General features: G+C 39.1%; 1 protein-coding gene across 1 annotated transcript; it reads left to right on the top strand.

Moving 5' to 3' along the window:
- Positions 1-24,089, top strand: usp48 (ubiquitin specific peptidase 48). Its single transcript, XM_042499556.1, is given in 28 exon segments — positions 1-140; positions 616-753; positions 1,283-1,403; positions 1,561-1,702; positions 2,514-2,641; positions 3,069-3,193; positions 4,911-5,019; positions 5,466-5,599; positions 5,888-5,973; positions 6,211-6,390; positions 6,836-6,973; positions 7,243-7,392; positions 7,797-7,997; positions 8,893-9,004; positions 10,250-10,479; positions 12,254-12,394; positions 15,556-15,593; positions 15,595-15,672; positions 15,996-16,057; positions 16,937-17,047; positions 17,325-17,455; positions 18,548-18,654; positions 18,770-18,877; positions 20,049-20,231; positions 21,730-21,855; positions 21,990-22,038; positions 22,767-22,793; positions 23,327-24,089. Coding segments are annotated over 27 exon segments (3,174 nt in total). The 5' UTR covers positions 1-140; positions 616-619; the 3' UTR covers positions 23,350-24,089.
- The last annotated feature ends 140 nt before the right edge of the window (positions 24,090-24,229 follow it).

Genomic DNA, 24,229 nt, shown 5'->3' with positions numbered 1-24,229 from the left:
CTCACTGACGTCGTGTTGATTTTGAGCGGAGAAATAATTTATTTATAAATTGACGCAAGGGCGCTAAATCTAAAATAAACCGTGAATAAAATGTGAAAATACATTAAATAATTTTGGTGAAGCAGCTGCACGCATGAAAGGTTCGACAATATTTGACCTTAACACAATAAACTCGTTACGTTAGCGTCAGGTAGCGTTAAATGGAAAATGCAGGGAAAATGACTTGCTAACGCTGCCGGGGTCGGGTTAGCTACATTTTAGCTAGCTAGCTAGCTAGCTAACATTAGCACGGGGATAGTCCTTACTGCTGGCGTTACCCCGCAATTTCTGTTTTTTCGTTTTTTATTGTATTTTAGTGCTCTGTTTATTGTCGCGATGTGTAGTGTGATATTCGCACTTTTAAGATTAATAGAGTAGTGAGGGAAATGGAAAGCTAATATTAGCTGGCTAGGTTTAGTAGCGCCACATAGCTAACTGTTGCAATGACCTGCACGAGCTTACTTAGCTCCTGTTAGCCGGCTATGTTAGCATTACTGGAAACAGTCTGGCTATCAATAGGCCATAATATTTTTGCGTTTTTCGTTTTTTGACTGTGTGGTTGACATCACATTTTAGGATTATGGCGCCCCGCTTACAGCTGGAGAAAGCGGCTTGGCGTTGGGTGGAGACGGTGAAACCAGAAGATATCAAGCAGGAGCATATCGAGCTAGCATACCGCGTCAATCTCCCGGCCTGCAAGAGAGGAACCTGCAGGTACAATGTTATCATTTTGTTTAAAACATAGAAAATTTGTTGTGCTAGCCTGTGCAAATGAGTAACTAGAAGCAAACCTTTATTTCGATTCTTAAAGTTGATGGCTTAGTGGCCAGCTCCACAGAAAGATGCTAACGTACATCGGATGTCTATTTTCGTTTTGTTGCTTGTGAACAAGCTTTCATAGCTTTAAAGGCAGCTCTGTAGACTTTGTATGAAAGATCATGAAGATCCAATACACTGTTTAATTACCACAAAATACCCATAATGTATAGGTTGTTAGGCAGAGGGCATCACAGTTAGCACTAATTTCTATAGTTGAAATGTTACTGAACTTTATCTTCCTCTGTGCCTCTTAACTGAACATAAAGGGTAATTTGTAAGGATGTGTGGCTTTGTATGCAGATGATAATCAAACTAAGATTTATATAAGGAGTCTAACATTATTTTTGTGGTTCGGAAAGAAGGAGATGCCAGTAAAAGTAGGTAGTGAAATAATAACGTTAATAATTATGACTTGCTTTTGCAGGAGGAACTGCAAAGGGAACCCCAATTGTCTTGTGGGTATCGGTGAACAGGCGTGGCTTGGGGAGATTGATGAAAATGCTTTCCACAATATTGATGACCCAAATTCAGAGCGTCGAGACAAGGTATTTCTTACTGCAAACTATTCCCTTGCCTGTCTGTTTTTTCTCAGATCACATATTTGTTGTCAATGGATCACTAAAGTCCATCCTGGGAAATTGTTAAAGGCCAGAGATTAAGGAATATTTAAATGAACAATTGATCCTGTCTCTCCTTCTGCAGAACACTTTTGTTGGCCTGACCAACCTGGGTGCAACATGTTATGTCAACACATTCCTGCAAGTGTGGTTCCACAACCTGGAGCTTCGAAGGAGCCTTTATCAGTGCCACAACTCCCGTGCACAGGAACACAATATTGAGTCGGGTGAGACATTAAGTAGTGCATATACTTTTAGCTTCTACTTTTATCTTTGGGATTCACCAAGGAGGTTTAAAGGAAGAGAAGTCACAACGCCATATTACCTAAAACCATTTGGGTACAACACATGTGCAGTGAAATCTGGTCTGCAGTTGCTCAATAGCTGGCACATTTTTGTAGAACAAAAACGTTTAGAGTAAAAGACTATAAACAAATGCTTTCTATATGCAAACCTTCTACTGTATATGTGCCACTATCAGTCAGTGCATTTACATGAAAAGTTTAGTCGAGCTATGGTTGCAGCTCGATTAGGCCATTTAATGGGACTACTGTTCCTGTCCCAATATGCAAGCACCAGGGGAGAATCCATTTTTTTGATGGAAGTCCATCACTGCAGGTGGAGATATGCCCTTTTTCAGCTAGTTGCAATAAACCTAAATTATTTATAGAATGCATCCCAATCACAACTGTGTATTTGCAATAACTTTGCGGTCGAAAAACGCTGTGTCACGTACATATAATCAAACGACGCAGAGAAGACTGCCTTCATTGACTAGTTTTTTGTCTCCCGTAACCCTCCAACATTGTTGCTCCAATTACATTACACATTTGTCATACCCCGTATCTCCCATGGGGTCAAAGAGGATGTCCCAACCTCTTTTGGACAGCCTTAGGTTTCACTGTCACTTTCAGCAATGTTGATATTTTCTTGCCTGGTGCCCAGCCATGATTAGTATAATTACGATCCACTCATTTTTTTTTGTGTGTATGTATGATGAAAGTAACTCAGTCTCTCCGACATCTCTGTCTCTTTTAGACTACGAGCCTCAGTCCATCTGTGAGCATCTGCAGTATCTGTTTGCTCTCCTGCAGAACAGCAACAGAAAATACATCGACCCTTCGGGGCTGGTCAAAGCACTGAGTCTGGACACAGGACAGCAGCAGGTAAATCACGACATGAAATCTGGCTTCTTATAACTTTAATTCCGATATACAGGGATGGTTTCACAGTTAAATGAAAGATGACTCTGAGTATTTATTTCACAGAGGTCCCATTTTGTTGTTTTTTCCTCAGTCTGAGAATTGGATTTGGAATTTTTTCAATTTTTCTCTGTAGAATTGTTTATTATATAACCTTTATACAAAAAAAATTACTCAGACGTTACCAGAGCCCAAAGTGACGTCTTCAAATTAGACCAACTGTCAAAACCTGAAATTCAGCTGATCAAATGGATGATTAACCAGCTATTAACTTAAGAATGACACAGCAGAATCAACACACATAATGGGTGTGCTAGCATGGTTATCACTGGTTAGGCTTCAGAAACATGGTTTCTTTACAGTGCACTGAATTCAAACCTTTCATTTTCAGGATGCCCAGGAGTTTTCAAAGCTTTTCTTGTCGCTATTGGAAGACACGCTGTCCAAGCAGAAGAACCCCAGCCTGCAGAATGTCATCCAGAGGCAGTTCTGTGGACAGTTCTCCTACGTTACTGTGTAAGAAAACTCAGTGGTCAAGGCTGACGCAAAGTTTGGAAAGTAAAAAAGTGCTGTGATAAAGAGTTCAACTCAATTCAAAATGCCACTTCTTCTATTTTTAATGTGTGCTTAATGCAACTGAAAGCTAAAGTGAGGTGATTCAAATTGGACACTTCCGAACACCTCACAGAGTGTGTTATTTGGCAGATAAGGAAATTTTGTATCCAGGTTCGTTGCAAGGAGGAATTGAGAAAAGTAGAAGGTAGTCAGCATGTCCCAGTTGTAGTATATAGGAGATAAAAGGATAATAGCGCCTTGTCAGGCAGGTGAGGGTAACATCTTTCAGGACACTTAACCCACTCTGGAAGGCTGTTTCTGTCTCTTGCACCTTTACAGATAAAATGTGGTGTCTACACATCTGTTGTAAAAGCAAAATATGTGCTGGCTTTATCCCTTTGAAACCTGAGCAAATTGTTTTGACATCTTTGGAAAAAGTCTGGGAAAAGGCAATGAGCAACTTTGCAAGAAATGTCCCATAAATTGCAAGAAATTGATAAAGAACAACAAAAAAAGACCTGGATATTTGCATAGAAAAATAAATAGTGAACATTTTTCAGAAAATATGTTTATAGTTGTGATAATTATATATTTAAAATTATTTACAGAAAAATATAGGTGTGGGTTGTTTTTTTTTTTTTTTAATTTCTAGTACTTTTCAGTACATTTCTTCTGTTATTTTTTTGTGTGTTTTTTTAAACTTATTTACAGGTAACATTCTAGCAACTGCTAATTTCTTGCTGTTTTGGGGAGCTATGTTTGGTTAAGTTGCTTATTGCCTTTTCCCCAAGTTTTTGCAAGAAATCAAAGCAATTTCCTCAGGTTTCAAAGAGTGATGTTAAAACGATCTTGTTGTACTCTTCTTCGCTGTTTTTTGAAAAAAGGCCTCAATCTGTCACATTTGCTGCCTCACAAAAATACAAGCTGAACCTCAGTGTGAGTGAGGTGTCAGTCTTCAGCCCATACCTAAAAATATTGTATAGAGTGGCCTTTGTTTTTTTTAAAAAAAATGATTACATGATTATTTGGATAAAGGACATTTACATTTGGATGTGTTACAAGTGTAACTGTAATATAACTGTGATATATTTGACTTGGTCTTGTCAGAGCAAGCAGTAATTTGGAAAACAGGTGGAGGCTCTTGCTGAGAAAAGGGAGGGAAGAAGGGAGAAGTTTTCTTGTTGCTGGGAGAGAGTTGCTGTTCTTTCTCAAGGACAGTTTTTAAAAAGTCACACTGGTTGTGTAACACTTTTATCAGCAGTGGTGCCACTCAGAGGTAAAATTCAACTTAACAGCTATGTATTTCTTAAGGGGAGAAGGAAGATTTTTTGGAGGATTTTTTCTCTTTTGTTTTTTTTAATGGAGCCAGTTAGAGACCAGGTATTTTTATAAGGCTTGGCTTAATAAAGGTTATGTTTTTATTAGAGTCATCATTTGGATTGGTGGCAGAACCTTCCAGAGGCATACAGCATTCTTTTGGTCGACTTGATTTTTATAAAAAGAGTTTAAGTGATTTTAAGTATTACAACAAGAAACAGTGAAAGTTCAGGACTAACACCAAAACTCACCGGAAATGCTTTAAAAATGTGTCATCACTCAAATAACTTTAGCCCATAAAGAAAAGTAATTTTCTATTTCTGTGGTGAAATCTGTCATCTTGGTTTGTCTGTTTTTCCAGCTGTAACCAGTGTGGACGATCATCTGCTTTGCCGTCCCGATTCTACGAGCTGGAGCTGAACATCCAGGGTCACAAGAACCTCACCGAGTGTGTCACAGAGTTCCTTAAGGTATCCAGACATTTGCTACATTCAGGCCTTTTTTGGCAGTTCATGTTGGGACAAGTACTCTGCTGTGTTCGTAATCATTAGCAGAGAGATTTGTTGCATCGAAACCTACATAGCTAATTGCTGCCTGAGTTGCTTCAACAAATAATAAACTTAAACATAAACTGTTACTCCACGTGACAGACTAAACAGGAGAAGAGGGGCTGGACAGTGGTTACAATACATTTTAATATGTGTGTTTAATATGTGTGTGAAAGACAGAAGAGAAAAATGCTGTGAAAAAGAAATCTTATTCACGAACAACAATGTGTCAGGGTTGCTGAAACAATGGCGTCCCAAACTTTTCTCATCAACATTTTAAAATGCTTTCATCTCTTTGCAGATCTTTGGTCTGGACTGGGTTTAATGTGTGTATTTTTGTGTGTTTTTGCAATGGTAACCCCCTGCAGGAGGAGAAGCTGGATGGGGAGAACCGCTACTTCTGTGAGAGCTGTCAGAGTAAACAGAACGCCACCCGGAGGATCCGACTGCACAGCCTTCCTCCAACCCTCAACCTACAGCTCATGCGCTTTGTCTTTGATAGGTCTGTACTGATTAAGTAAATTATTAATCCCTCATTGGGGAGACACATTTTTCTTACAGTCTCTTACTGATTCATTGTCATTCATTATTCATTGCACATTGGCCTGAAATACACACACTTGCACACCCAGGACCTATGAACATGCATGCTATGAGAGAACTTGAACTTAAAGCAGCCACCCTGCGGTTTCTAAGCAAGAACCTTACAGACTGAGCTACTGATACCCTCAGTGTTTACTTTCTGCTGGTATGAAAAGAAAAGTTGAATCAACCACATTGTCCTCTCCAGACAAACAGGCCACAAGAAGAAGCTCAACACCTTCATCAGTTTTCCAGAGCAGCTGGACATGGGCTCTTTCTTGGAGGGAAAACCAGGTATTAGCAGCATGAATCTCTGGAACACACAGACACACACGTTCCCTTAATAGTCAATGCATACTGAGATTTGTAAGCTATGCAGAAGAAAAAATGCATACAGTATTCTTTTTTTTTTTTTTAAATCTCTCTTAATTCAATTAACTAAATCAAGTTTTTTTGAATTCAGAAGAGTTGATACCTCTTAAAAGCAAACATATTAAGATTTGTGCCTCTCTGGACGGACTATTTCCCCAGACCAGAAATGTGTGTATGAACTGAGCGCGGTGCTGATCCACCGGGGCATCAGTGCCTACTCTGGCCACTACATCGCCCATGTGAAGGATGCTCGAACTGGCGACTGGTACAAATTCAATGATGAGGAAATTGAGAAAATGGAGGGCAAGAAGCTGCAGCTCGGCATTGAGGAGGACATTGGTGAGTTGGACTAAATGGACACTGTATAGCTGTATAACACGATATTGGATTTTTTTTACCGATATCCAGTATGCCGATATCTACAACTACTGAGGTCAATAGCTGATATTGATACATCCACTTTTTTCCCCACCCCAATTTTAGTGATCATCAAGTCGTTTCTGTAGTGGAATTAACTAGGCGTCAACCGAACCAAAATGCATTTACAATAAAAATGAAAATCTGTCTGTCAATATTTATAATTTGGAATATAACAAACTCCAACACAAAAATTTGTTTAAATCCCCGTAGCTGATGTTTCATTAAAACTGAAACTGTCATCACCATCTGCAGAAAGTTCCCCCGTAAATTGTCTTACCTTTACTTAGCTTAGGCTTGTATCTTTAAATGTATACGCTTTCTCAAAAGTTGTTGCTCTTCCTTTTTTGATCTTCTTGGCCCTCAGCTGAGACCGTGAAGTCCCAGACACGAAAGCCAAAGTGCAGTAAAGGCTATCACTGCTCCAGAAATGCCTACATGCTGGTGTATAAGGTCCAGGCAGAGGAGAATTCCGATCCCTCCAAGACCAACGTCGAGGTGCCAGGTGGGAAGTAGAATTATGTCTTACTTCACATTTAGCGTGATTGTGTGTAATGTGTTCCTACTGATGCAAACAAAGATGGGTCAGCCAGCACTAACAAAGCCTGTTATGAGAGCCAATCGCCCCTGGAGCCAGACAAGGAAGCTTTCTATTTTCTTTTCATCAAGGAATTAAGATGTCAAGAAAAATGGTGTATCAGAAAACGCACCGACTACAGCCAGGTCTGTGTTACCTTGTCTGATGAATTCTTTGTCCTCTATCCTGACTCCCAGCCTTCCTTCAGAGGTTGGTGGACCAAGACAACCACAAATTTGAGGAGTGGTGCACTGAGATGGCTGACATGAGAAAACAGAGCGTGGATAAGGGCAAAGCCAAACATGAGGAGGTGAAGGAGCTCTACGAACTTTTACCAGCAAAAGACGGTCGGTAAAAACATTCCCTCTTCACTCACAGTCCACTTCACAGTAACACTAATATTGCTTACATGTACCACAGCTCCCCTGTCTGTAGTAATACTGCAAGTACAACACAACTTGAACTAGGGTGATTTGGGATTTTTGACAAAAGCAAATACTTTGGTTTGATGTTGTGTATTAGAATGATATCAGCAGTTTTCAGTGTCTTAAGTTGCAAAAGAAGTCAGGTATAGATTGGAAACTAGTATTTTTTTATTCCATTCTTTTCATGTATTTATATATGAAAGTGTGAGGGATTATACACTGAAATCCATGTGTTATCACAGAATGAGCCTGGATTCAATAAGTCAAAATCAGAGGTTCTGAGTCTCTTTATGTTTGATGTGTTTTTTTATGTGTTCCTTCCTCAGGTGAGCCATACGAGTTTATCCCCCTGGACTGGTTGAAGAAGTGGCTAGAGGACTCTACTGCCACAAAAGAGATCGACAACTCCGTCTTCCTTTGTTCTCACGGCAAACTGCACCCAGACAAGGTGGGAGACTCTAAGAGGGTGTCCCTGCAAGCTGCTCAGCTCCTCTACGAGCGCTACGGAGGAGGGCCGAGGCTTGACGGTCAGTCACACAGACACTGTGGACTCTTCTCAAATCATGAGTTTTTGCAAAACTGAGAGTTTTAGTCCTTCCAATTCAATAGTTACACAGAAGTAGGTAACATGCTGATTATTATTCTAAAAGTCATCACACCAAAATGTACTCATGTAATCAACTTTGTGAAGCTTTAAACCTCCACATAGTTGTATGAGGGATGCTTAAGACTTGAAGAGTGAGCCTGCATTATAGCACTGTTATGTTTTGAAATACTGAAACCACTATGCTTGCACTTGAAGCCTTTATTGTCAAAATTACATCATAGTAAAAATGCTTCGCATTATGTAGAGCCTATTCACTTCTTTTGTCAGAGCCTACAGATCCCTTTATCAGTTAAAAAAACAAAGTTGAACAATTTTTAACCCCGGGCGCTCAAAAAAACTGCCCAGCTGGCAGCACTCAGGACAGAATTCATGCCTCATCGTGCTGCTGGCGTTTGTAGCACAGCTTGAAAATACACTTCACTCCAATTACAAAACATAAAAAAGATATGCCAGCCTCAGAAAAAAAATGCTGTGGTTGACACTGTCCTTAAGAGTGGGTTATGTTTGCTATCTCTGTAACTCAGTAAAAAATTGGCTAATAATTATACAAGTGATAATACTGACAAGAATAGTTCAAGCAAAATGACTGGTGAAAAAACATGCTGATAATAAAATTCTACACTAATCAGTTGCTGAGAAATCACTAGCTGACTCACAAAAATAAAGCAGTTGTTGATTTAGCTTGCTTTTTTGTGTCATTTCAGGATGTACTCTTGTCTGCAATCAGATTAGCATCTTTGTACTCAAAGCACATCTCAATCCCTGCGCCTTGTCATCTACATTTTTATACATCCCTTTTATTTGTATTTGTTCAGCCTCTTCTCTGTGTAGAGAGTGTGTCAGCCAGAGATGCAGAGTGTTGCGGCTCAAGAACCAGCTCAATGAAGACTACAAGGAAGTCACTAACCTGGTCAAACGCACTATCAGGTAAACACATTCAGAAAAGGATTTTTTTTTCTGCTCAGTACTAAATTCATTCTGGCAACAAATCATAACCGCTGTTATGAACATTTTCCAAATCAGTAAGAAACCTGAACCAAAATGTGCAATTCTTAGCATACCACCAACTGAACTCACAGTAGAAACTGATAAATATTTATACAGGATACTGGAGAATAACAGCATTGAAAGAGATATTTGCAGATATGGAAAAACTAACATACAGAATTAGAACTCAAGAGGAGGAGCATTTGAAATGCTGGAATAAATGGATTAGACACATTAATAAGAATTAAACAGTCTAGAGCTCTTATTCAGTCTTGCCAGTTTGCTTTTTTCCCCTCATTTCTATTTTTTCTTTCTTTTATTGCAGGCTATTATTATTACTATAACTATTGTCACTGTTATTACTGTCATTATTTTACCTTCTAGCTCACCTGTTTTTCAAACAAAAAAATGTAATGTAAAAGAAAATTGCAAAAAACATATAAGCTAATTTAAATGTATGTTAATCTTTATAATAAAATTTTTTTTGTTGTTTTTTTTAAGTAAACACACTCAGGAGAAGTTAGGTTCATGGATTGTGTTGTTGTGAATCAAGTCAAAATCAGATGAAATTATATTTTAATAGCCGGTGTCAGACAGGCACACTTTTACATTAATCTGATGGAAATTTAACATGTCGCTCTCATTTCTGAATTAACACCCCAGTCACTTTAACATACAGCTCATGGCAGCAACATCATTGCTAGGGCTTGGTGATATTAACATAATCAATGATAATTAATGTGAATATAATAACTACGTGGGCAAAAGCTAAAAAATAGAAAAGTCTGTTGATTTTAGAAAATGACATCAGATTATTGTAATGCAGCCTTAAAACCAGGAAAAGAAAACACTTTTATGATCAAATTCTGAGATGATCAGTGATATCTAGTCTCATACCATGGCATTGAGATAGTATCAATATGTTGTCTAGCTTTACTCACTGCTGTCTTCATCTCTCTCCCTCTATGTTTTTGTAGCTGATAATACATGATAAAGCACGGGGGAATAATATGATATCTAAATAAGACCAAAATCAATGAGGAGTATTTCAGAACCAGTGCAGTTCCTCATTAAGAGAGAATCTAGGTCCTTAAAGGGCGATACAGAATTGCTATCTTATGTAATCATGGGTATTTATTACTCTGTGTGTGTGTGTGTGTGTGTGTGTGTGTGTGTGTGTCTCAGTGGCGAGGGCTGCTGGGTGGGCAAAGCATCTCTGCGTAGCTGGAGGCAGTTGGCTTTAGAGCAACTGGAGGAGGACGAACAGGAAACCCAACATAGCAATGGCCAGACCAACGGACAGGGACCACACAACAACAGCAAAGGTAGGAGTGGTGGATGGGGTTTTGTCTCCCCTTCTTTGTCTGTCTTTGAGGGTTTTTTTAATCTGTGGAAACAGGAAATTGTTTCACATTGTGAACAAACCCCTATTCCAATGAAGTTGGGACGTTGTGTAAAACGGAAATGAAAACAGAATACAATGATTTGCAAATCCTTTTCAACCTATATGTTCAAACTGATAAACTTTATTGTTTTTTGCAAATATTCACTCATTTTGAATTTGATGCCTGCAACACGTTCCAGAAAAGCTCTGACAGGGGCATGTTTACCGCTGTGTTACATCACCTTTCCTTTTAATAACACTCAGTAAGCATTTGGGAACTGAAGACACTAATTGTTGAAGCTTTGTAGGTAGAATTCGTTCCCATTCTTGCTTGATGTACTTCAGTTGCTCAACAGTCCGGGGTCTCTGTTGTCGTATTTTGCACTTTATAATGTGCCACACATTTTCAGTGGGAGACAGGTCTGGATTGCAGGCAGGCCAGTCTAGTACCCGCACTCTTTTACTACGAAGCCACGCTGTTGTAACATGCAGAATGTGGCTTGGCATTGTCTTGCTGAAATAAGCATGGACATCTCTGAAAAAGACGTTGCTAGGATGGCAGCATATGTTGCTCCAAAACCTGTATGTACCTTTCAGCATTAATGGTGCCTTCACAGATGTGCAAGTTACCCATGCCATGGGCACTAACACACCGCCATACCATCACAGATGCTGGCTTTTGAACTTTGCGCTGATAACAGTCTGGATGGTCCTTTTCCTCTTTGGCCCAGAGGACACGACGTCCATGATTTCCAAAGACAATTTGAAATGTGGACTCGTCAGACCACAGCACACTTTTCCACTTTGCGTCAGTCCACCTCAGATGAGCTCGGGTCCAGAGAAGGTGGCGGTGTTTCCAGGTGTTGTTGATATATGGCTTTTGCTTTGCATGGTAGAGTTTTAACTTGCACTTGTAGATGTTGCGACAAACTGTGTTAACTGACAATGGTTTTCCGAAGTGTTGCTGAGCCCACGTGGTAATATCCTTTACAGAATGATGTCGGTTTTTAACGCAGTGCAGCCTGAAGGATCAAAGGTCACGGGCATTTAATGTTGGTTTTCAGCCTTGTCGCTTTACCTGCAGAGGTTTCTCCAGATTCTCTGAATCTTTTGATGATATTATGGACCATAGACGATGAAATCCCTAAATTCTTTTTAAATGGACATTGAGAAACGTTGCTCTTAAACTGTTGGACTATTTGCTCACGCAGTTGTTCACAAAGTGATGAACCCCGCCCCATCCTTGCTTGTGAATGACTGAGCCTTTTGGGGATGCTCCTTTTATACCCAATCATGACACTCACCTGTTTCCAATTAACCTGTCCACCTGTGGAATGTTCCAAACAGGTGTTTTTTGAGCATTCCTCAACCTTTCACTGTTGAATTTTAAAGTTTTTTTTTTTTTTCCTCAAACTTTCCCAGTTTTTGAACATTTTGCAAATTCAAAATGAGTGAATATTTGAACAAAACAATAAAGTTTCAGTTTGAACATTAATATCTTGTCTTTGTGTAGTGTATTCAATTGAATATAGGTTGCGAAAAGGATTTTGCAAATCATTGTATTCTGTTTTTTATTTATGTTTAACACACGTCCCAACTTCATTTGAGATGAAATGACCTTACAATATACTATTTAATCAAGGACATTATACAATTTTTTAAACAAAAGGATGTTTTATAATTATATTTATATGTCTATCAAACATACCTACCATTTTTAATTTAATTCTTTAATATAGGACAGGCTAGGCTGTTCTGCATAAATAGGGTAGAGTGTATGTTTTTGATTGATGTCCTGACTGTAGGCGGTCTGAGTATTTTGGGGAGACTGAACGTGAAGCTGGTGTGTCTGAAGTTTTGGACCAAGCTGATTGTTGGAATACTATCCCCAAAGCCCCCAGAATTCACCCAAAACCAACAGCCCTGTCAGCAGTGCCTGGTGAGTAGTAAAGATTTTTGTCTTTAAGGTTTTTTTCTAAGCTTGCATGTAAATCGGTTGAAGTACAAAGGTGAGAATATAAGTGTAACAGTGTAAAGCATGTCCAGTAGCTACCCTCTGGTGTAGTTCATGCTGGTTACAGCTTAATAGTGATACACTGCTTCATAGTACCACCACAGACGGGATGTTAGGTTCAATTTTAGTCGGCTGTAACCCTCTGAATTATTTGTTTAGCTCCCCCACAGTAACGACGCACTTCAAGGCCGACAGCCCACACTTTTGTACGAGTAATGAGGTTAAATCATGTGGAAATGTAGGTGAAAATGAAAAAGAGATGTTAAATATGTATTGATGTTTTATAAATTGGAGGGGTGGGAAATAGGGAAAATCACAATGCATCAAATTAGGGTGCACCGTTTCACACAGCGCACGTAATGACTAAAGCGTGACAGCCTCAGGTCGGTGGTTGTTTTATTGTTTCGGTCAAACTCGTAGTATCAACACAGAAGAGCGGTTCCATCATATCATGATACATTGCCCGCTACAGCGAGTAGTGATAGGAGCTAGCACATGCTTGTTGCGTCTGAGCTGGGTGTAAAACAATAGCGGCAGCACATCTAAATGGTGGCTCGCGTTTACGTTTTTTTGTTGACGCGTCCAGCGTTTGATGACTTTTTGGATAACCACTTTATACTATGCAGTTTAAAACTCCTCTCTGGTCACAGAGAGGAGGAAATACAGGGATGTTTGGGGGGTTGGTATTTGGGGGGGTTTCGCTTCACTTCAACTTCCGGCTTCCCTGTGTCAAAACAAAAGCTATGACTGACTGGTGTCTCTGTGGACAAATGCATATCGCAGCGCTTTCCCCCCTCTCCGAGGGTTAACAGATGCACGCGTAAAAATATGGTTAGTTACTCCCAGCAACGCATGGAATGAAAACAAGAGTACGTGTGTTGTGCATAAACGGTGGGTTCGGATCGTTTGGGTTGCGTTTGTTTTTTGACTGTTTTGACCTCAGCAAGCTCAGTATTGATTGGGTTATACCACTTATATGCGTTTTTAATACTTCAGGTAAAGATTGCTGAATATAATATGTAGGGGGGACAAAGTGAGCATCTTAAAACATACATGAACGTTAGCAAAATAGTGTTTACAACTCAAGAAGGGGATGCCAGGACTGAGAGGCCCAAGTATCAGAAACATGGACTTTATTTTCAACTGTGAGTCAGATTGCAGGTGAAGCAGAAATAGTCGATCTAGTTTGAGGGATGTAATCAGCATATTTATGAGTGTTTGGGGGGGAGAGAAATGTAGAGAAGGGTGTAAGTGTAATAGTATGTGCAGGACCTGTGGGGTTTAAACTTCATAAGAGGGGAATATGTCAACTTACATAAATACATAATTTATTTGTGGTGTGGTTTTGATAAGATAGGAATGATTTGAACCTGGAATATGTAGTCTAGTTATCTGATACAGTGTCTCTGTGGACAGAAGGCATCGGTTGAGATAAATGAATTTTATTTTGAAACATGTACAGAGAGGAGTTCTAGGCTGATGCAGGACCTTACCTGTTACATAAAAGTACGAAGTTATGCTCTATAAATTGATAATTTAACTAGTTTTACTCATATCCCAAGTATGACAGCCATTGATGTTTTGGCCCAGTTAAGGCCTGGACTAATTCGTTGACAGAGAGAATTCCTAGTTAACAAAAAGTTAAGATTATGATTTTAAACATAGCTAAATTTTAACTACTCAAGAATGTATAAATTTTATTACACTCTAGATTTTACGTTTGAATGGAACGAAAGAGTATCACATCTTGACATTAGCTTTATTTTCCTTTATTATTGGCAAAAAGACTATTAGCTCTTATCAGACTAACTTGCATGGTACAAAACACATTAATTATTTTCAGACTTTATACAAGACTCGGGCACAGATTACCAGATTACCGATGGGTCTAATTTTTTGTTGGGAATAATGCCCCTGCAGTGTATGGGGGGGACGAATTTTTTAAAATGTTATTTTTCAGTAAATTTGTTGTATATATTTATTGAGTAATAAAAAAAAGTAATAGTTAGACATCAAATTCTGAAACAAAAATTAATCAATAGATTAATCGGTATTATAAAAAAACAATCGTTAGTGGCAGTCCTAAACATATGTGCCTACATAAAATAAATGCACTAAATTATTACACAAATTTTAAAAAATAAAATTTAAAAATGAATATGTAAAGTGGGAAAATAAAATGGGAAAATTAAATAAATAGAAGGATTTAATACACAAAGTGAAAATAATACATAAATAAATAAGCAAATAAATATGAAAATGAATAAATTGATAAACCTAAATGGAAAATCAAATAAATATTGTCCTCCTTGGCATTGGCATTTTTCACTATTGACACATTATATTTATTTATTTTTGAATTTTGTCAGTTTTAGTCCACTATAGGTATAGCACCTTTTACACAAATAAAAACTTTCAGCGGACAGTCTTCTTTAGTGCCTCTAAAGTCTCTGAATAGACTCACTAAAGAAACAAAAAAACTGGGAGAGAACGACCGAGCGCAAAAACCAAGAACACAAAATCTACATAAATAAAGAAGCTGAGTCATGGTACAACAATAATAATACATATTTAAAGCACATACATTAAAAATGAAGCGGCAAGTAATGAAAAGGCCAAAACATATACTATATAGAGGCCACTGGGGACCCACAAAAGAGACACACCAAGGATAGTGATCTGATCTCAAGACATCCAAGGGTGGGACATAAAGGCCATTTAAAAAAGATTGGTCTTAGGGTGTTTTGTAAAAGGTTCATCTCCATGAAGGCTGCATACTGTAATACCTAATGGAAGAGAGTTCTACAGTGTATGGAGCTACTACAAATCAAAGGCGCAATCACCCTTATTGTTTCAACCAGTATAGTCATAAGAGTGTGGAACAGCCATTAAGTACTTCCTGCATACCGGAGTCCCTCTTTCTAAATGACCTGACAACGTGAACACAAAAAGAAACAGTCCCTTTTCTGGTGTCCACTTTTTGTCTACTTCAAGAGGACTGAGTTTCCATTTTATTTAAAGAGGACTGTATGTGAATGTGAAAACACACCCTAAAATTAAAACTTTTCCATCTTCTTTTCTCTCCAACATTAGAGCAGGAAGAAAAGGACAATGAGGCTGTGAGTAAAAGATGAGGCCCTGGACCAGAAGAACCAACTACTCAACCCATTCAATGAGAAGAACCGCCAACACTTGCCAAAATGGCCTCAGGTAGACACACACCACCAAATTGTCCATAAAGAATAAAGCAAAAAAAAGGCTCAGATCATTTTAAGACCAGGACACATTCTGTCTCTCTCTCTCTCTCTCCTCCATCTCTCTCTCTCTCTCTCTCAGCATATTCTCTAGTCAAACTCATCTCTCTCTCTCTCCCTCTCTCTCATCTCTCTCGCTCACACACACACACACACACACACACCACAGTTACACTGTTGCAATGGAACAACATTAATTAAAGTTATACAAATATGATAGATTATTATAATCTGTGATTTAGGTGAATGCAGTAAATCCTCTCTTGTTTGTCTCTGCAGGGCACAGACGTACTCTACATAGTCCCTCTGTTTTTTGTGGACGAGTGGAGAAAATTCATCAGGTAGGTTACCAGCTTTGTATCAAAACAATGTGGGTAATATGTGTCAATGAACTGTCGTGAACTTGTCGCCATTTAACCAGTGCCTTGTAGGGCTAGGCAATATGGCTTTAAAATAATATGATATTTTTAGTTGTATCTCAATACACAATATATATGTTGATATTTTAAATTCTCCTTTGTACTACTGTAAACTACTGAAATGCAAAATTAATAGATAACTGCAGTTACAAATGAAGTAACCACAAAGTTATATAAATTACTGTTGTAATAAAGTTAAATGAAGTACTGTTATAATGTTAAACAAAATAAAGTATAAAGTGCTGTTATAATAAAGTTAAATAAAGTATTGGTATAATTAAATAAATAAAAGTGGAATCAATTTTTGCATTTATTTTGAATGACCCGGCTTGTCTTGGGCTGGAAGTGTTGATGTTTTTGCTGTGGATTTGAAGCTTCAGTCAACAGTTGGATGTTAGCATGCAAGCTGGAAACAAACTAACAGCTCTCCATTTCATATACTGCAAAGATTTCAAAGTTGCACTGGTCACAAAACGTGACTAAACAGTCATGATCGGAGCTCTGCAGATAGAAAAGCACAAAGCCTCACCGGCTCACAATACGGCCACTGCCAAAACGCCCCCTCGGCCATGCAGATTGACGGAAAGCGGTACCAGATGATGTAACCAAAATAAATGATATAGCATAATGTGAAACTATATTTTTATCGTCAGACGATATATTTCATCATATTGTACAGCCCGTATGCCTAGATACTTCTTTATGGCTGACCCATTTTATTTCTGAGATGGCCAGTCCCTAATGATGTAATTGCATGTTCACCTTCAAAATTTTTCTCTCATCTGTGCGTGCATTTTGTAGGAGGCCCACTAAATCATCTCCGGTGTCTAATGTGGGCAACACTCTGCTGCTCTGTCCCCACGGAGGCTTCATGTTCACCTACGACTCCCTCATCAACGGAGATGCACAACAGTGAGTTCCTCCTTATTTAACACACTAATAGCTGTTTGTTTTCGTTTTTTTAATCCCCGACAAAAAAATCCCCAAAACCGGTAGATAACTTTTGTTTCCATGAGATTTATATTTCTGACAGGATAAAGAAAAATAGCTGTAACACTGTCCTATATAACCCCATAATAGCAATTCAGTGATGCCCCACTATGTGTTGGTACTTCATGCGTGCACTGAGCTGAGGTATGAGTGGTTGGACACTTCTGTGTTCTCATGTTGTGCTGTTTGTCCTGCACAGTGTAGCTCTGCTCTGGCCCAGTGAATGGGAAGTGATCAGCAGACTCTTCATTGTGGACCAGCCGATCTCCATCCACTGCTTCAAAGAGACCACACCAAATGGCCCCAGCACTCAGTACACCACTCAGCCTGGTAAGAGTGCAGAGTTCACTTCACATATTCACAGCTCACTTTTAAAATGCTTACTCTAATGCACTTTTAAAAGCTTGCTTTAAAAAAGTTTGGGTTGACAGATGTTTTAAAGGGTTCCAACAGTGACTGTTGGACAGTGTTAGCACTAGATGGGCCACAATTCCATAGCTACTAGAAAGGCTGTGAGTGGTTATTTTGATCCGATTTTGAACTCTATAATCTCTTATCATAAACACCCAATATGGAGAGTGAAGTATTTACTGTGTTAGGATGTCATTTTAAAATATTAAATGACACCAAAATGTACAGTTTTTTTAAAGATATTTTTTGGGGCGTTTTTGCCTTTAATTGATAGGACAGTACAAGTGTGAAAGGGGGAGAGAGAGAGGGTGACATGCAGCAAAGAGCCAGGGCCGGATTCGAACCCTAAAAAAATGTATATGAAGTTGTAAACTCTGCTGTTTGTTGAAGTCTTCGTCAAAGGACTTGCTGTCAAAATCCAAGTGCTGGAACACACATGTGCAGCTAGTTGTGGGTGCTGAAAGAGACGGTGTTACAACCGTCCCTAGATCTCCCCTTTGTCTCTCAAAACAGCGCAGCTCACGCAGCGGAGCAGAGCAGAGCTCACTTGTAACAGTTTGGAGCTGATCAGGACGATCCGCCGCTGATGACAGGTGAATTGCTAAGTTGAATCGCTTTGAGGATGGGGATGAAACCTTCGCGGCCGCTCTCGAAGTTTTAATTTTGACAGAGACCAAGATAGTTGCCAAGCAACCAAGATGCAGCTGCCACTGTGCAAAAATTTTGCAGTTTAACCGCGGCAAAATCTGTGCGGTCTTATTCACCAGTTGTGGGCAAAGTAGGTAAAAATGATCACAAGTGATATGATGTATAAATGTAAAATTGGACAAAATGACTTTCATGGCCACTCTAGTGTTGAAACGCATCAAAATGTTTGTAGAACCTGGATGGAGGGAATTATGCACTTTGTGACACTCCTACAGTTTGATACTTTGGGTGTAGTGTTGCTGTGACCTTCTTGGCTTCCCAGTGTCCTTAATTTATTTGATCTTGATGTGTTTCTGTGTTCAGATCTCTGTTGGGACTGCAGAGAAAGCTTCCTTTTCCAGCAACAGAGGGACCTTAGAGAGTACACCCAAGCAACCATCTACATCCGCAAAGTCATCGAAGACAAGAGGGTATGAAAACAATCACATTGTAGGTCATCCAAACAGTGAAAGCTTTTCTGCAGAACTTCTAAAATGAGATGCCCAGAATTTGACTTGATGCAATTTATTGTTGTCCTCTGCGTAGATGATGAAGGAGGCGGCTCCAGAAATGAACGCCAGCAGCTCTGAGGCGGAGGAGGAGAAGGAAGAACATCCAAAGATGGATGGAGAGAAAGACCCAGACTTCAGCCAGGTGAGTCCAATACCATACTACAGCTACAGTAAGAGTTAGTAAAACAACCAAATAATCACAGTGTAAACAAAGTCACACCTAAACACTCAGCCCTGGACAGGCTTCAGGGAGCGTCCACCACAGACTGTTTGTGATTGGTATAAAATATCACATGACTGGGGTGTGTTGCCTTGTGGAAAAGTCTCTGGTTAATTTCTCTCTCGCTGCAGCTCTCATATCAATAAATCAAAGGAATTTTTTTTAAAAATTGAGTAAAGCCATCCACCAGATTTCATGAAAATCAGGCCAGTAGTTTTCCAGTAGCCCTGCTGTCTAGAGTTCTAAATTTGAACTCAGGAAGCTGACGGGGTCTGATGGGGTCCTGGAAAGTTTGATAGGTCGGAACAAGATTCAGTGTAAAAATCTGAGCTGACTGGCATTGTTGGTAGCAATCAAATCCCCTTTTTTTGCGATTAATTGGAGTTTTTTCATTAGGCATATTCAATAGGCAATTTCAATATGTGCAATTTTAGGGTTAATGGAAACATGCCTGGTGTTCTAAAGGCAGAGAGAGAAGCAGAGGGTGCAGCCAGACTCCCTGGTGTGCTCTCTGTCCTTCCTCGCAGCTGGAGCAAGGAGCTTCTCTGGCGGGGGAATACAGTGTGGAGTGTCGGTGATCCACCGAGCCGATCCATTTTATGCTAGAGACTCGTGTGGCTTGCACTGTCCCAAAGCTGCTGTGTACCGGGCTCGAAGCCGACTACTGCTTTTTGGAGGGTCGTGCTTTCGAGCTTGGGCTCAGTATTTTCTGTGATGATCTCAGACAGGCCAGGTTTGGGCTTCAGCTCACACGGGTCGCTTCAGGTTGTAATTTTTTTGGCCCATTGAGAACTCTGCTGACACACAAACAAACCAACACCTACATAGGCTGAACCAAAAACATCACCTGTTTGCTGGAGGTAATAATACTGGCAGCATGAGTATCAACAGTCCATTAGCAGTTAGTTTAACAGCAGAAGTTAAAATCATAAGGACTAATTAAAGTAGCAGCACACACAGACTACTTTCTTCATATCTGATCATTTTTGGTTTTATCTAAGACTTTTTTTTAGGCTATGTGTTGATACTAAAGTGACAATGATGAGTCATTGTCAGCCTTGATAATGCTAATTATCACATGACTGTCTTTCAGTCACAAGACGGTGCAAAGCGGCTAAAGTTGAGCGACACTAGCGCAGCATCAGCTGCTGCATCTCCTGCGACCAACGTGACCAAAGTAGGAGGAATCAGGAGGAGCACCCGGCACCGGAAACTCCGAGGAGAGAAAGCGCTCATCGTTTCAGCCAATCAGACATTGAAAGAGCTGAAAATACAGGTGACTGCTGGATTTAAAGCCTGAAGCATTTCAACTGAATGTAAAAAATAATAGATTTATGACATCTTGAAGATAGTTGAGTGAATTCTGTTCACTTAACCCTCAGGGCCCACTTTAATATTGCACACACTCACACCACTCTGCGCACAAAATGCGTTACATTAGTATTAATTTCTATTTTTATTGAGTTCAATTTACCCGTTATCAGTCCTCTTTTCTTCTTCTTCTTCTTCTTCTTCTTCTTCTTCTTCTTCTTCTTCTTCTTTTTGGGGGGGCTTTTATTGCCTTTAATGGACAGGACAATTTAAGCGGGAAAGGGGGACAGAGAGAGGGGGACACATGCAGTAAAAGGTCTGTATGTGGGGCACCGGTCTATCCACTGAACTACCAGGCACCCCAACCGTTATCAGTCTTAATCATAAATATCAAATCGATATTCATTTTCTAAATGTTAACCCTTTAACTGCCAAGTTTTTGTCATGATGCTGCTATGTTTTTAGATGGAAAAATAACACAAGAAAGGAATTGTTTTCATTATACAACATGCTAGGTAGTTTGTTATTTTTTGATAATCACAGGCTAGGATATGTCAATTAGTAGCAGCAACATTAATTTTTATACATACAATTGTTATTATTATCATTTTATTCATTTATTTTTTTTGCAGTGTAATATTCTTAGACTCATTCCATTCTGCACAAAAAATCAAAATCAGGCTATAAAAAAATAATATACATTAATATGATTTTCTAATTTGATTTAGTTTGTTTTTTTAACTGACTAACTTTAACTTTAACTGATGAAAAAAACAATTATTTTCAGTGAACTGCATGCAAAGTAGATATTTTATTTTATTTATTTATTATTTATTTTCTACTATCATTGAGTTCATTTTAACCATTATCATAAATATGCAGAATTTTAACCCTTTAAATGCCATGTTTTTTATCATGATGCCACTATGTTTTTAGAGGTAAAACACAAGAAATGAATGATTTTCAAAGTAGAGTTTTTGTTTTGATAATCACTGCCTGGCATATATTAATGATTTGCTGCAACATTGATGTGACAGTGCGCCTAGTGGAAATCGCATGTATTTTCTCTATATGCCAAATACAGTAAAAATGACATCATCAGGTGGAAAATAGTCAAAATGACAAATTCCAAGGCAAAAGCCCAGAGTGACACACAGAAATAATACAATGCACGTTTTTATGCTTTGGTGGCAGTGGGATCAAAAATGTCAGTTTGAACGGGTTTCAATGCTGCATGTTTTTTTGTACGTAACAGTCTGAATGAAACAGTTTTGTTTCCACAGTGTATTTTTAAAGCATTTAAAATGTGCCAAACAGTCCCTAACAATTTCTTTTCAGAATCGATATTTGTACTCGGTTATTTAGAAGCCCTGAACCAGAACTGATTGCAGTAGAAGTATTGTGATCACTGCAATGTTAAGGTAATGAGTAGTACTAACTCTGCTGTGCTTCTGACCGTGTAGATAATGCACGCCTTCTCCGTGGCTCCGTTTGACCAGAACCTCTCCATTGATGGGAAAAGTCTGACAGACGACTCGGCCACACTGGGAAGTCTGGGCGTCATCCCTGAAAGCATCATCTGTCTAAAGGTACTTCTTAGTTCAGTTTATACGCAGAAATCTTAACCAGCAGCTTTAATCTGGTCCACAGCGAGTTATTCTTGACGGTGATTACAGACATTTTCCTTTAAATCCAAAGCCTTCATTCTGTTGTTTCCTTACAGGCTGATGAGCCGATAGCAGATTATGCTGCAATGGATGATGTCTATCAGGGTAAATCACTTTATCTTCTCCTTGACTGTGGGTGGGTTTCCATTAACCCTCAAATTGCACAAACTGACATTGTGAATATAAAATGCGTCAAATGGACACACATCAATTACAGAAAAACTCCATTTAGAGAAAAAAGTTTTTAAAGTTATTTCAGGTGATTCGAAAAAGCCGTATGTTGCAGAACTGCAATGGAAACAGTTTTTTGGCTTTTCTAGGTCACATGATGTTATGGTTATGTAGGAAGTGGCTCCCTCATGATGAGCCAGGAGCTACAAGAGCTGTTTACTCTTCAAAAGTTGAGCGGATCATCTGGACGTTTTGAATCCACAATTCCTCTGTGAAATTGTGGACTATCAGCTCCTAGAAATCCCTCTTACATGGCTGCTCCCACGTATAAGGGGTTTGCCTTTCCATTATCGCTCCATAACACGCCTACATCACCTTGGATTGGAAATAATGAGGGCTAGTGTGGTGGCTGCAACAGAAATAAAGCTGCTAATGTTTTGAACATCCATCACCATGCTTCTTGGAATGTTATCACGAGAGTAGAAGTCCCAGAACATCACTCTGTGGAAACACAGTCATCTCACAATTGTTTTTTATCGACATTTCGGGAATTTGCAGTTTTACACAAATATGTTATGGAAACCTACCTCCATGTTAGATTTGGTTTATTTTGTAAAAGCTACATTATGATGACACTGTTTTCTCATTGACTTCCTTCACAGTGAGGATGCCTGAAGAGGGATTCAAAGGTGAGCGTGCTCTTTGCCTCATTTGCTTTGAAATGTTTTTCTTTCAGTCTTTCAGTTTTTTTATGCCTCTGCGCCAGCAACAAAATTAGCCCCATATACTACTTATCATGATAAACCAACTCTCAACATTTGCATAACAGTAGTGGATGGAAAGCACATAAATTGGCATATTTTTTTGCTGATTTTCTGAAAATTCGGTCAACATTTGTGCTACATTTAGATTTGAAAACCAAATCTGTCTGTGCAGCATAGTTTTGAGAACTCAAGTGCTGAAAGTTGACCAAATGCTTGACCAGATTATCCATTAACAAATCATTGAGTAAACTAAATTAGAGTTTTTTGTTTTATACTGTAGTAGGTGGACAACTCTGCTCAGTTATATTTGTGCGTGTGTGCGTGTGTGTGTGTGTGTGTGTGTGTGTGTGTGTGTGTGTGTCTGTGTGTGTGTGTGTGTGTGTGTGTGTGTGTGTGTGTGTGTGTGTGTGTGTGTTTTGGTTCTGCTTTGAGCTAATGACTTGCGTCCCTCTCTGCAGGCACTGGGCTTCTCGGGCACTGAGGAAAGCTGTGCTGTAGCTATGCTTGAATTGGACAGATGACAGTTGGACATTTTTAAAGCAAAAAAAAAAAAAGCTTGAATTGGTCAAGTGTCCATATATAAATAAGTGCTTTAATTTGTTTTTTTTATGTTTTGAGTAGGCTTTCTTTAATAAAACTGTGACCATGTTGCACAGCCGCTGTTTTTCTCTACATAAGGTTAGCTGGCCTTTGATATTTAAACCTCCTAATCATTCTGAAGGACTGTGTGGTAAAACCTCTACCTACCTGACATTTTAGAATCTGGTCGAGGAAGCTCAGTGGATCTGTCAGACTCTGAGGCTCAGATAAGATCTGCTGCTCCTCGAGAAAACGGGCTTTGTTTTTGACTGTTTTATTTTATGGCAGAAGAAAAAATCAAGACAGTGTTCCTCCTTTCCATTCTGTGGAAGCTTGTGTCCTCACTGCAGAGTTTTCAGGTTTGTCAAAAGAATGCACGAGTAACTGTTAAGTATTACAAATATAACTGCTCTTAAATGTTAGAACATTTATTACCTCTTCAGCAAATCTATATCCATATACTCCCTGTGGCGTCTAGAGATACATAGCTACACGGTATGTATAGAGGCTGACTCCACAAAGTGTCAGCAGTGCAAACCCTCAACAGCTGGAAGTGAGAAACAGAATGCAAGCAGTGATATGTCCTGTTCTTTTCACTGTTATTTCTTATTGACAATAAAGTTATTTTCAAAGCACCCTGTACTCACACTCGTTATGACTTGATTTAACAAATTACCGGATAGAATGTGATGATGGCGATGCAGTGTTTATTAGAGTAACTCTGGCATTTAGGATTATTTTAGTCCTGTGATGGCCAATAACTTTCAGCAACATCCACACCT

This window comes from Plectropomus leopardus, chromosome 2 (assembly GCF_008729295.1).
Source record: "Plectropomus leopardus isolate mb chromosome 2, YSFRI_Pleo_2.0, whole genome shotgun sequence".
NCBI lineage: Eukaryota > Metazoa > Chordata > Actinopteri > Perciformes > Serranidae > Plectropomus > Plectropomus leopardus.
The sequence above is the reverse complement of the archived record's forward strand: the minus strand, read 5'-3'. Positions and strand labels throughout refer to the sequence as shown.